We start from the raw sequence: 13,754 nt of genomic DNA, 5'->3' as shown, positions 1-13,754 counted from the left end.
AACGCCGACCAGGTAGCCCCTGGAAGGCTGCCATGGAGGTCGTTTCCTGAGCTGGCCGATGGACCCGAGAGCAGCTGGACACCGCGGGCAGGAGGGCAGGTAGGGTGGGCAGTTGTTCCCCCCCGCTTCTCTGATGAGTACCTCCGGCTGCCAGGAGGGACACCCTTGCCCCCAGGGGGTGGGAGGAGAAGGCCCCCGCACCTCACCATGAGGGCATGGGAGGAGGTGGCGGCGCTGGTCAGCAGCCGTGACGTGGTGTGACGCTCCTGGGTGCAGTGCCCGAAGCACTTCAGTGACCTGCTAAGTTCAGGAAGAGTGGGTACCATGTTGGCACGGGTTAGTGTGCAGATGCGTTAAGGTCTGGCCTTCCCCCTGTGCACCTCAGGGGTACTAGAGTCTGAGTGCCAACTGTCAATCACGTGGGAGCCAAGGGGGTGAACCCTGGCTGCTTGGACTGAGTGCCTACGGCTCAAGGGCCATGACTTCGATGTGCCCTTTCAGGTGCTCCTCAACTGGGGGTGGCCAGGCTGCGATGGCGCTGCAGGTAGAGAGGGGACTAATCAATGCTCCCCTGTTGTTTCAGTAGAATGCGACCCACAACAAAATAGAAAGGTCACCGACCGGAGGAGGCCCTGCTAGCCTCCTAATCCTTTTGAGGTATGAACAAGATGCCCTGGAGTTTGAGACTGGCATGCCCCATGTGCAACCGGGCGTGGAGAGGCGGGGTCCCAGACAAAGGTAAGAGTGCAGTGCCCAGAGGTGAGAGTTTTGGCTTGAGCAACTGTTCTAATGTAGAATGATATGAGCCTCGAACCTGGACCCCCCCCCCCAATTGATCAAATGAAAACGAGGGCACCATGATGCAGATCTCCATTGTCTTACCAGGGTGCTTGGCATGCACAGTGACAGTGTAATGACTTTAACTGATGACATGCCCTTCTGCTCTCTTTTAGGTTCGCCAACAGGCACTCGATTTCCAGACCCCTGACACCGGAGGACCATTGGGCATCATTTGTACCTGCGTCACACCCGCTCTCTGAAGCAGGCACCAGTGCAGATACCAGCTCCCTGGTGGGCATTAGGGCGCTGGCTATTATTTCGGTGCACATTGGTGAGGGCACTTCACAATTGCTTGAGGTGCAGGAGGAGGCAGAGTGTGCCCAGAGCGCCGGCAGTCAGAGTGCTGGGGACCAGGCTGATGTTCAGTCGAAGGCTGATGATGAGCTCCTGGAGTTGTCCATTAGGTGGCAGATGCTGAGTGTCCAGTGAGATATGCGGGAGGATCCATGAGGGTCTGCCTGCCATGGACTCCAATGAGAGAGTGGCGACTCTCATGGAGAGGCAGCTCCAAGGACAGAATGAGGGGTTCCTGGGGTTGCGCTGGGACCTGCAAGCCCTCATGGCTGTCGGTGTCAGTGTGGGAGATGGATGAGGCACCCAGTCCCCCAGCTAAGTGCCCGTCCATCAATGGTGAGCAGGTAGGTCCACAGCGACCTCACCTTGGCGCACGAGCTGCCTCTGCGGGCTCCTCTCAGGGCGCTCTGGATGACAGCAGCAGCTCCTCTGCCCCTCTGCCAGTGACCGTGGCATCTGATGAGGCTGCGGCGAGTGGGGAGATGCCAGTGGTGGCACTGGCCGCTCCCTCCCAGGCGGGGCCAGCACAGGTTCCACTGGCTACAGGACGACCACCAAGGTCATCAAGGCCAACAAGACAGCAGAGTCAGCAGGCTGTCTCCAATGCTGGTGCCAGTAAGGGGGGAGCACCTAGATGTAGCACTCACAAGCGTAAGTTAAAGGCACCAAGAACACGAGGGACAGGTCACAGGTGATTTTATGTTCCTTTATGTTTACTTCATCTATAGCCGTCTGGGAATGAAGACCAGAGAACTTTATGTAAATAGTCTGGAATTGTCAAAATGAGATCAATTTTGTTTTTGTTGTCATGGCCTGAGTATGTTTCACCTTTTATATTTTATTGGTGCAGGTATGTAATGCTGGATGTAGGTGGCTCTGAACTTTATTGCACAGGCACTGAGTGTTCTTTGTATTCAAATGAAAGGGATGGAGGCGGCAGCCCTGACATGTGTTTGAAGCTGATCTTTGGTAGCCTAGCTGAAGAAACGTTGGATCAAGACACTCCTGGTGTTCCTGGCTCCCTGGAGGTTACCGAGGTCTGGCTCCACGCCGTCAGCATTCTCCTCCCTGAGCTCCTCCTCTGGACTCATCTTCTGTGGCCTGTGCAGCTGCGTCAAGATCCTCTTCCTCCAGTGGCCCCACCACCCCCCTTGCCAGTGCCAGATTATGGAGAGCGTAGCATGCAACCACTATCAGTGACACCCACTCTGGGGGGTATTGTACTCTCCCTGAACGGTCCAGGCATTAGAAGTGCATCTTGAGAAGGCCTATGGCCCTCTCTCCCACTGCCCTTGTGGTGGCATGACTTGTAACACATCTCTGCCTCTGTTCTTGGGTGGCAGAGAAGCATTATGAGCCACCTCTTCAGTGGATAGCCCTTGCCACCCAGTAGCCTTCCATCCAGTCGGGCTGGATCACTGAAGGGCCTTGGCACCTGGAATGTCTGAGGATGTAGGCGTCATGGGAGCTGCCTGGGTACCTTGCACAGACATGTAGAATCAGCATCCTGTGATCACACACTATCTGCACATTCATGGAGTGGAAGCCCTTCCTGTTGACGAAGGCACCGGGCTCACCCGCTGGTGCCTTGATGGCCACATGTGTACAGTCTATTGCACCCTGGACGCGGGGGAACCCAGCAATTGTAGCGAAGCCTCTGGCTCACTCAGCCTGGCTGGCCTCGTCCTACGGTAAAGAATAAAAGTTAGTACCTGCCTGAACAGAGCTTCTGTCACCAGCTTGACACAACTGTGGACGGCTGATTGGGAGACTCCACACAGAACCCCCACTGACCCCCAGAAAGAGCTGGAGGCATAGATGTTGTGGGTCGCTGTGACCTTCAGAGCCACAGGCATGAGGTGTCCACCCACACAGTCAGAACTGTGTCAGGCCCAATCACCTGGCAAATGGAGGTCATGGTCTCCCTTGAGAGGCAGAGCCTCCTTCAGTATTGCACCTCAGATATATTGAGGTAGCTGCGTCTCCACCTGTAAACCCTCAGGATAGTGGCACTTTCTGCGGCCCCTTCTGCCTTGGACTACCTGCTGGTCTTGCATCCCTCGTGCCTGCGCCTCCCCTCCCACAGGTCCCTCCCCTGGAAGCTGCATTGGGACATGGCCTCCTCTCCCTTCTGCCTCTCTCTTCCTCCTCAGAGGAGGTGTCTCCAGCGGAGAGCACAATCCCCATTACCAGGGTAACGGAAGGCTGTCTGATACCTGGAAGGGTCCACACTGTCTGAATCCTCGAGGGGCCTGGCAGACAGCAATGAGGCCTGGAAATGCTAATAATGAAGCCTTGAACAGAGATGAAGCTGCCAAGCACCGATAAGCAACCAGCTGCAAACTATCTCCAAAACTCCTCACTACTCTCACTGGCAATGCTACTTAAAGCTAAAATAAGTAAGTGCTGACCAGGAACATTTAATTTATAATCCTTGTTACATACTGGTCAATCTGCAGTAGGTTTGCATAATGGGGATCATTTGACAGGTTGTGTGCAGAGACATTAATTATGTACAGTATAGGTACACGCAGCAGAATGTGAGTTACATGGGTATGAAGATTACTTCCAATTTTTCCCAAAGCTTGTTTATTTTGTGAACTCACCCCTTTTTTTGTACAGTCCCCTCTGCTAACATTAGTATGACACATCTGATGTTTCCCTTAACCTTTTCCTTTCTCATCAGAACAAGTTGCTGCATTGGATGCCCAGACGATTGTTCACACAGCTTGTGGAGAAGCTCACACTGTAGCCCTTAATGACCAAGGTCAAGTCTTTTCGTGGGGAGCGGGGAGAGATGGTCAGCTGGGGATTGATTCAACCGAAGAGACTATCCGAATACCAAGGTACCAAAGAGTCTCTGCAGGCAGTCTTCAAAAATGGTTTTGTGAGCTGCGGGGTATTCAGGATCTTCCTCCGCCGGGTTTAATATTGTAACTGGAATACTGTGCAGTAATGCATGCGTGTCTAATTGTGGATCCCTCATTAAAAATGATTGTAATTAAATGCTTTTAACTTTTTCTGGCATGTTTATTGACTAAGTAGTGGGTAAGTACTGAAACAACTTGCTTGTTACATGTTTGAACACTGAATCTCTTCGAGGATAACCAGTGTAGCGAAGCTTAGGGAGGAACAAGGCAAATCGGATAGCAGATTCCTTATTTCCACTTTTAACTGTGCATGTGCAGACAGCAGAAGTTGCTGTCCTATTTAATCCCTAATAACGGTGAGCAGTATTATGCCCAACATGTATTCTTGATGCAAAATCTTTGCGAATGTGAGTCTTTTTTTTTTACCCTCTTTCAGTTCCTTAACCAATCTTTTCTACTGCAGGTTAATCCGGACGCTGAACGGATGTTTGGTCATACAGGTCACCTGTGGAAGCTGGCACTGCATGGCACTTACCAAAGGTACTTTAGTGCTGTCTGAACACACAAACCTCATCGAAGCGCTGACTTATCACAGCCCCTGACATTCCCAAGCCCCTGTTTAACAGGAATGGTGGAGGGGTAACTTAAAACTTCCATGCCTACTATTAAGCCTGGCAGAATTTTGTTTTCGCACAATCGGGCGAGTTCTATAATGGTCTGCTCTTCCAAGCCAATGCCCAGGTGGTTAAGGCAAAAAGTACTCGCAGTGACTTTTTCCAGAACCTGTGTGAACCCGCCTGCCCAATATATGGAGCTCTGTCACCACCTTAATACTCTCTCACTATGGGTATATTGGACTTTGGATGAGTCTGTAAAATGAATGACATTGGCTCGGACACCTTTTTACCGTCCCTGTTTCTATCTGAAGTTAATGAGAGAGGAGTTTAGAAGCTGGCTCAGCTGATATTGCCCCCTTTATGATATTACTCAACGTGAAACTGACTCCTACTTTGTGCTGCTGTCCAAGGTGACTGCCTGGGAAGTCAGAGCTGGCCTGAGTTTTTAAAAATCTGATTTACTTTGTTAAAACTGACTCGTTCAGGTGCTGCAAATGGAGGCGTTTTGGGTGTTGGGAAGAGTAATCGGGAGTGTGAACTCTATTTCACCCTACTCCAACTCTCGCAATGCTCCTTATTGCGATCCTGCCGGAGATCACTGAATTTAGTACAAAGGAGGAAACAAAGCCATGAGCTGCCTGATCGGTACAGTTACTGACAATGTGACTGAGCTGTCAGGTTGTCGATTCTCTCGACACCAAGGGCAGGATTTTTAGGTTGTCGTGTGGGCGCGATGGGGCTGGCCCGGGAGCAGCGGGGAATGGATCGCTGCCTGCGATCGGCCTCCTGACTGTGATTTCACACCGACTGGCCAGTCAACGCCCGACCAACGTGAAACGTGCGCTGAAATGCACCAGCGCTGCCAGGGTGGGGGCTGGGGGGAGGGCGTCAGTGCAGAATGAAAGCAGCCTGAAGGCAGAGAGCTACCACAGGGAGCTGAAGAATTTAATAAAGATTTTAAATTCCTGGAAAAAAAAAACATTCGTGCATCAGATTCAGTTTCCTGAGCGTATTCTTGATGAAAATTCTGTCCATATGTTTTTTAGTTTTTAAATTTAATAACGGAAACCTCATCTCGCCCTTGGATGAGGTTCCATCAAAAGTGCAAAGTCCACCTGGCCGATTTGCCCACTCGCCAACCGTAAGGTTAGACGGACCATGAAAAATCAGGGACGGTTGGAATGCTAATGGGCTTAATTGCCCTTTTAATTGTCGGCAGGCGCACTTCTGACTCTTGCACCGGTCCACCAACGGAAATATCGCGCGAGCGCAGAATGAAGTTGGGACTCTCGTCCCAGTTCATCATGCGCTATTTTACCCTCGAGTGGATTTAGCCTGCACGCTGAGCTAAGAGTTCTGCCCCAAATCTCTCCGTCCCTCTCACTCTCTCTTCCCCCACTGACCTTGCCCCATTCTGCTGACCTGTGCCTTGACAAAGGTGTGACATCAGGGTTGGGTCTGCGGTTTTCCTCACCTGCTGTGTGTGTATCTCTTTCGCCACTTGCTCTCCATCAGCACCTCCCACGCCTGTGACCTCTGCCACTCAGAGCAGCAGGTTCAATGACAATACCTCAACGCCAAGGTGAAGGTTATTACCTTTGGTAAAATTGCAGATGGAGGAATTTCCTTACGAACGTATGGACTACTTATGTTCATATTGACACAGCAGGATTCAATATCTATGTTTTGAATGCTGTACATTATCATTGATGGTGTGGAGTGGGAGTGCAGGACCCATATGTTGTGAATGATATTGGTATTCAGTGATGTTGTGGGTCGCATCATAGAAAAAGCCCATCATGTCCATGCTAGCTGAAAAAGAGTTATCCAGCCGAATCCCACTTTTCAGCTTTTGGGCCATAGCCCTGTAGCTTGTGACATCTTCAGTGCATATCTAAGTGCTTTTTAAATGCGATGAGGGTTTCTTTAAATGCAATGCGGGTTTCTGCCTCTGCTGCTCTTTCAGACAGTGAGCTCCAGTCGCCCGCTGACTTCCAGCTGAAAAAATTACTCTTTAACACAACTTGTAAATTGGATGGACGCTTGAGGGGAATAAACATGCCGGACTATGGGGATGGAGCGGGGAACAGGGCTGACTGGTTTGTTATACAGAGAGCCAGTATGGGCTCCATGGGCTGAAAGGCCTGTTTCTGTAACAAAGCTTTGTAATACTGCAGTCCTTGTGGGTATACCCACAGTCCTGTTAAGGAGACTGTTCCAAGATTTTGACCCAGCGATGATGAAGGAATGGCAAAGTAGTTCCTGTTCAGGATGAACTTCCAGATGGTGGTGTTCCCATGCACCTGCTGCCCTTGTCTTTCTGGATGGTAGAGTTTGCGGGTTGATTGTAAAGTTGCATTAATGTTGACCTTTTTGATTTGGATTGAAGGAAACTTGTGTCATGAGCTGCCTCCTCTCAGTATTCATGTCATTGGATATAATTTCATACGCTGAACCTTTGTACTACACGTTAAGATGAAGTGAGATTCTCCGTGAAGCTTAACGACTGTCACTCCATCACTTCATGTCGCAATGGCCTTTGGGTCAATTGTCAGAAGGCCTAGTGTTATCTCTCTCTAATGTTGATGGACAATTGATGCTTTACACTGGTGTTTTTAACCTGGTTTATTTTTTCTCTAGATGGTCGTCTCTTTGCCTGGGGACAGAATGCTCATGGCCAGTTGGGTCTTGGGAAAGGATATCCCTCTCAGTCCAGCCCACAGTGCGTGAAGTCTCTGACCGGGATTCCGCTGGCTCAGATCGCTACAGGAGGGATGCACAGCTTCACTCTCTCACTGTCCGGGGCAGTGTTTGGCTGGGGGAGGAATAACTGTGGTCAGCTGGGACTCAGTGATGATAAAGGTACACAGTTAACAGAGCGGTACGAGTTTTGTGTGAGCGATTGGCGTGCAGTTTCAAACCAGGTTTTGAGGAGCCATATACTTCAAGTCTGACCATTTTGTATTTGTGCGAAAATAATGACCAGGAAAAGACTAGGTGGCCCATTAGCCCTGCCACACACTTCTAGACTGTATTTTTCTGGGCCCACTGAAGTGGGTTAGGAGGCAAGCCTAGGAGCAAAGTTATAAATAGAGACATGTTCCCTCCTCTGAGTGATCTTGCTGCAGGCTGGGTCAGTGTGGCAGAGGTGGGTAACCACTTTGGCCATCATTCACGGGATGAGTGTTGCTGGCAAGGCCAATGTTTATTGCCCATCCCTAACTGCCCTTGAGAAGGTGGAGGTGAGCTGCCTTCTTGAACCGCTGCAGTCCATGTGATGCAGATACACCCACAGGGCTGTTAGGGAGGGAGCTCCGGGATTCTGACCCAGTGACAGTGAAGGAACGGTGATATGGTTCTAATTCAGGATGATGAATGATTTGGATGGGGACTTGGTGGTGTTCCCATGTGTCTGCTGCCCTTGTCCTTCTAGGTGGTAGAGGTTGAGGGTTTAGAAGATGCTGTCAATGTTCTCCAAGGTATTGAAACACAGATGGGCTTATTAACACCAAAGAGTGTGTGTTAGCCCCAGACTGGCTATCAAATAATGGAAAGAGAGGATAAGTCATAAGAATGCCCCCAGCAGCTATAACAGCAGTTTTAAATGCAGTATTTAGAGCAAAAATGCCAACATTGTCACACATCTGTTTTTTATTTATTCTCAGAATGAGGGTGTCACTGAGTCCAGCACTTATTGTCCACGCCTAATTGTCCTGAGACAGTAGTGAGCCACCTTTTCGAGTGGTATAGACAGAGTAGACCACTTCAGAGAGTATTTGTGTTGGTGTGGAACTGGAGTCACATATAGGCCAGCGTGGGGAAGGATGACAGGTATTTTTTACCCCCAGATGAACTGGTTGAGCTTTTATGACAATCCTTTATGGTATGATACAAGACCTGACTGATAACAGCCTTCTATCACACTGCCAAGGTGAGATTTCAACTCGGGTTCTCTAAAGTACTAGCCCAGTTATATAACCATTATATTACCATGTCCTGCATGGCGATTAGTTTGAAACTGCAAACGCTTTGCATTTCCAACATTGTGGAGATTATTGTACGGATAGCATCTGTTTGTCTTTGTAGATCGAGATGTCCCCAATCATGTCAAGTTCCTGAGGAGACAGAAAATTGTTTACATTAGTTGTGGTGAGGAGCACACAGCAGCTCTAACCAAGGTAATAATACTTATTTTTTTTTATTCATGGGATGTGGGCATCACTGGCAAGGCTGGCATTTGTTGCCCACCCCTAACTGCCCTTGAGGAAGTGGTGGTGAGCCACTTCTTGTAAATTGGATGGACATTTGAGAGAAATAAACATACCGGGCTATGGGGATGGAGTGGGGAACAGGGCTGACTGGACTGTTATACTGAGAGCCAGTATGGGCTCGATGGGCTGAAAGGCCTGTTTCTGTATCAAGGCTCTGTGACACTGCAGCCCTTGTGGGTATACCCACAGTCCTGTTAAGGAGAGAGTTCCAAGATTTTGACCCAGCGATGATGAAGGAACGGCAGAGTAACTCCAGCTCAGGATGGTGCGTGAACTTGCAGGTGGTGATGGCGTTCCCATGCACCTGCTGCCCTTGTCTTTCTGGACGGTAGAGTTAGCGGGTTTGAAAGCTGTTGTTGAAGCATGCTGATGTAAATTCTGCAGTCCTCTTGCTGAAATCAATGGAGGAGCTTCACTGTCTAATTCAATCTGGAGAAGACTTCAAAGCCGTGTTCTGTGCTTAAAAACAAAATGCATGATCCCATTATGTAAATTTAATTGTCAGTGGATATGGTGATGCGGAGGTGGTTGGGGGTGGGGGTGTGGGGGGGGTGGGGGGAGGGGGGCAACAAAAATAAGGAACACAAAAAGCTTCATAGCTATGAAGCCCCAATCTAGAGTTTGTTGCTATAGTATGGAACTTGCACTGTAATCTAAATGGATGGACTGGTGGCCTGGGCATTATAGTTATTCCCTTGAAATAAGTTAATATAAATGTGACTTTTCATTATGCTTCAGTGAAATGCCTTTTGCAAAGTTTTCTTCCTGCATTAGAGGTGCTACATAAATGCAAGTTGCTGTTTGTTGTTAAGTTAGCAATGTAGTAGAGGAACTGCCTCCTGTGGACCCACTGTCATTAGAGAGCCAAATTAGCCCAGCATCAAGGCTTGCCTCAATACTTTGATCCTTCCCACTGGGATCAGGATGGATTCAAACATCTCCCCCCACCCCCCACCGCCCCTCCTCCTCTCCAGTCAACCTGTAAAACGCTGCTGTAGTGTGTCACAAAAACACAAGGTTTCATCGCTAGCCCTGATGCCCTGCACTTGGAGTTCATAAAGCGATACAGTACTGAAGGAGGCCATTCAGCCCATTATGCCTGTGCTTTTTACAGAGCTATTTATTTAGCCCCACTCTCCTGCTGTTGCCCCATTGCCCTGAAAATTTTACCTTTTCAAATATTTATCCAATTCCCCCTTTTGAAAGTTACGGTTGAATCTATTTCTGCTACCTTCTCAGACAGTGCATTACTGCTCAGAACAATTGGTTGCATTAAACAAAAACATCTCCTAACTTCCTCTTGATTTTTTTTTGCCAATTCTCATAAATCTGTGTTCAATTGTGACAAAGTTTCAGTGAAATAGTTTTTCCCTGTTATCAAAATCCTTCATAATTTTGAACGTCAGTATCAAATCTCCCCTTAACCATTTCTGCTCTAAGGAAGATAAAAATTCCAACTTCTCTAATCTCGCCACGTAACTGAAGTCCCTTACTGCTGGTACAATTCTAGTAAATCGTCTCTGCACCTTCTTCAAGGTCTTGACACCCTCCCTGAAGTATGGTACCCAGGACTGAACACAATACTCCAGCTGAGGTCGAACCAGTAATTAATTAAATGCTTAAATCATTTCTTTTTACATTACGTTGATTGCAGTTGTCCTGAAAATGGTGATTTAACTTTATGAGAATCGAACACTGTTCAGTTTTGTACCAAATGCTGACCTTCAATAGAAGATGTACCTTTTCCAGTGTAAGAAGCCAGATGCAGCCTGAGCTTGTGTATCAGACAGCTTTGGCTTTGATTCCATTGTCTAGATACAGGCAACTGATCTTAAATAATCTGAAAAATAACCTTCAGTGTATTCTACTTGTCAGCTTTTTCCATTGCAAATGCCTATGTCAACATTTGTATTGGAACTGCCTGTGTGAACCTGGCATATTGGAATTGCAACTCCCGGCTGTGGAAGGGTCTTTAGCGCCACTGCTGTCCGTGCTTGACAAGCTTACACAGATTTGTTATAAATGTGGATCTAGTTACTTACAATAGGAGCGCAGTGCATGACGTGAAAAAGAGTTCTGAGGCAGCATTTTGAGTTTTGTGCCAGGTCACCGATATTGGGGTCTCAACCCCGCACTGTGTGGGGAGCGGTCACCCGGCAGTGATTTTTCCCCTGTCAAATAGTAGCCACAGGGGAGTGCTTGTCAGCCAATGAGAGGAGGCCCTCCAGCTGGGAGGGAACTGCAGCCTATAGTTCAGGTAACAGAGAGAGAGAGAGAGAGAGAGAGAGGGGCCTTCTCCATCTTGAGGTGCCTTTTCTCCAACTTCTAAAAGTTATAAATTTAAAAATGGCCTCAGCAGCTGGGTCACTTGTTGTGGGGGGCACGGGCAGATTTACGGGCCCACCCACCTCCATAGTTGCCCCCTATGGGGGAATGAAAATTCAGCCCCTGGAATTCCATCTGCATGCCCTTGTCTAACCCCAACCATCTAATTCTGCTTCCCCTGAAGAATACACTTCTCTAGACCCCACGCTGTGAATTTAGGCCTGGTCTGGTTTCGTTGGACCCAGTCATCAAATGGAAATTGGACCTTCGGCCTCATCTGCATACCTAGTGTGAGCTTCGTTGGCAGTTTACCTGGGACTACCTGATTTTTCGGTCTACTGGTTCGGGTTCCAGGCATGTGGGGTGAGGTTGGATTATTTGGGCTATGGATTTGGGGAGGGCACACGATTGCATTCCTGTTCTTCCTGGCTTCACAAGAATGTTTTATAGCTTAAAAGAAAATGTCACCAACTGGATTTGGTGGCTACACAGCGTGGCTCAGGAATCTTGAGCGAGGTAGGCCTCACACCCGCCTTGCTCATCAACAACAGGCCCTTCCATATTCGTGGGCCCTGCCGTTTACACATTTAAGAGGCCTAATGCCTGTTTTGAGTGCTCGCTCGAGACAATCTTTAAAAATAAAAAGCCCCAGAATTTTGCAGTGGGACCAGTGACTGCACAGGCCGTCCCACCATGAATCGATGTGCTTTGTGCATGTCTTACACCTGAAAATCGGACACAACGTTCACCAATTTCTACTCCCGCATGTGCAAGTTCCTGGGAGCTCAGCTTTTAAATATTTCAATAGGCAGGCCTGTATGAGTATGTATAATTTTTTTGTGTGTGTTTTTCACCTTTTATGGATGGAAGTATAAATTTATATCATAGCATTAATTTTAGAAATTGTTCACTTCCACTGTACTTTGTGTAACTTTACCTAGAGTGGAGGTGTTTTTACTTTTGGAGCTGGTCTTTGTGGGCAGCTGGGTCATAACTTCATAAACAATGAAATAAATCCCCGCAGAGTCCAGGAGTTGATGGGAAGTGAAGTCTCCCAGATAAGCTGTGGCAGGTGAGTGTATGTGGTGGAAAATCGGCTCGGGCAATGTACTAGTGTGAGTCTTTTTAATAGTTAACTTATCCTTACTGGAGAGGCCCCTTGTACTTGTGTATGCCAATACCATGATACTGGCTGGCTCTGTTATAAGACACGTGAATTTCTGTTTTGTCATAGCCACACACAATGACCCCAATCTTTACCTGTCTCTCTGTTTCATGTCTCTCTCTGTCACTCACCTCTCTGCGTTCCTCACAGCAACAGTCATATATTGGGTTGGATCTTTTGCCCGTTGACTAGGAATGGAGAGCAAATCAGGGCTGAAGCCGTCTCTGCAGGCAAACCTTTCCTTTGCATCCTTCCCGTCAAAAGAAACATTTATAAAACATAAAGTAACTGGATAATATTTCATGTCCCAAATTAGAGATTTCAGTTGCCGCTCCATGTCAGTGCTAGCTCTTTGAAAGACCTGTCCAATTAGTTGCACTCCCTTACTCTTTCTCGCTAAGTTGTCCGTTTCTGGGTTATTTTCTTGTTCTGTTTCATATTCCTCTTTTGATGATCTTGTTGAATATTTATGGTTGGCTTTATTTAAGTCCCTTTGAAGTGGCGTAGTCAGCCAGTCGGTTGTATCCAGCCCTGCCTGCAAGTGGGGTGATTAAAAGCTTTGTCAGGTTTTAAGGAGGGCCATAAAGGAGGAGAGAGAGAGGCAGGGAGGCTTATGGAGGGAATTCCAGAGTTTAGGGGCTCGGCAGCTGAAGTTATGGACTTGAATGATGGAGTGTAGGGAGTGGGGAATGCACGAGGAGGAGCAGGTGTGGGAGGATTGCAGAGTGCAGGTTTGAAGAAGGTTATGGATATAGGGAGGGAGGGGTAGAGGCCGTGAAGGGACTTCAACATGAGGGAGAGCATCTTAAGTCAATTATGTCACAAATGGGAGTGAGGAGGTTGGCACTGGATAGAGATTACCAGCTTCCTTTCTTCATGTCTGGGGCATCATGACTAGAAATTTCCTACAATCCCACCCCCAGCAGCCTCAGAAGAGGCAACAAAAGGGGCTAAAACATCTAAAAATTCTCTCTGAACTCGTCGGGCAATCAAAGCCAGTCTGGAAGATAATCGCCCGTGCTTACGTTAACTGGTAAATCGCTCACCTTTCCATAGGACGCGCTCAAGAACCAGTTCCCAATTTGAGGCTTACGTGAGAATCAGCGTTTAGTACACAAGCTGGTAACTTGTTCCAAAGATCCACTACTCTCAGGGAAAAGGAGAACAGCCTGTCATCTAGACTATTCCTTAACTACTCTCGCGCAGTTTTAAAGTGATGATGCCGGGTCGTCCCCAACCTATCAGCGGGTACACGATCGTAGAAAGAAAGGCGCAGGCCACTCAGCCTCTGGAGCCTCAGACTGTGGCTGCTCCATACTTTAACTCCTATCCTTGGTTCTTTAACCCTTACTACCATTGTCTAACATAAACC

The 13,754-nt window shown here is 48.2% G+C and overlaps 1 protein-coding gene across 12 annotated transcripts in view; it reads left to right on the top strand.

Moving 5' to 3' along the window:
- LOC121281084 (probable E3 ubiquitin-protein ligase HERC3) overlaps positions 1 to 13,754 on the top strand; it is an 89,994-nt gene that overhangs the window by 28,213 nt on the left and 48,027 nt on the right. For 10 of the 12 annotated variants that reach the window (XR_005943818.1, XR_005943819.1, XR_005943820.1 and 7 more), the window contains 5 exons: positions 3,821 to 3,980; positions 4,468 to 4,544; positions 7,262 to 7,483; positions 8,708 to 8,799; positions 12,159 to 12,289. Coding sequence is in view for 9 of the 12 variants with exons in the window: in XM_041193756.1 (XP_041049690.1) it covers positions 3,821 to 3,980; positions 4,468 to 4,544; positions 7,262 to 7,483; positions 8,708 to 8,799; positions 12,159 to 12,289 (682 nt within the window). In the remaining 3 variants the exon portion in view is untranslated. Of the gene's footprint in view, positions 1 to 583; positions 739 to 3,820; positions 3,981 to 4,467; positions 4,545 to 7,261; positions 7,484 to 8,707; positions 8,800 to 12,158; positions 12,290 to 13,754 lie in introns of all 12 variants that reach the window. The other 2 variants (XM_041193810.1, XM_041193801.1) reach the window with 2 other exon arrangements.

Source organism: Carcharodon carcharias, chromosome 1 (assembly GCF_017639515.1).
Source record: "Carcharodon carcharias isolate sCarCar2 chromosome 1, sCarCar2.pri, whole genome shotgun sequence".
NCBI lineage: Eukaryota > Metazoa > Chordata > Chondrichthyes > Lamniformes > Lamnidae > Carcharodon > Carcharodon carcharias.
Note: the sequence above shows the minus strand (reverse complement) of the source record. Positions and strands in the feature narration are given on the sequence as shown.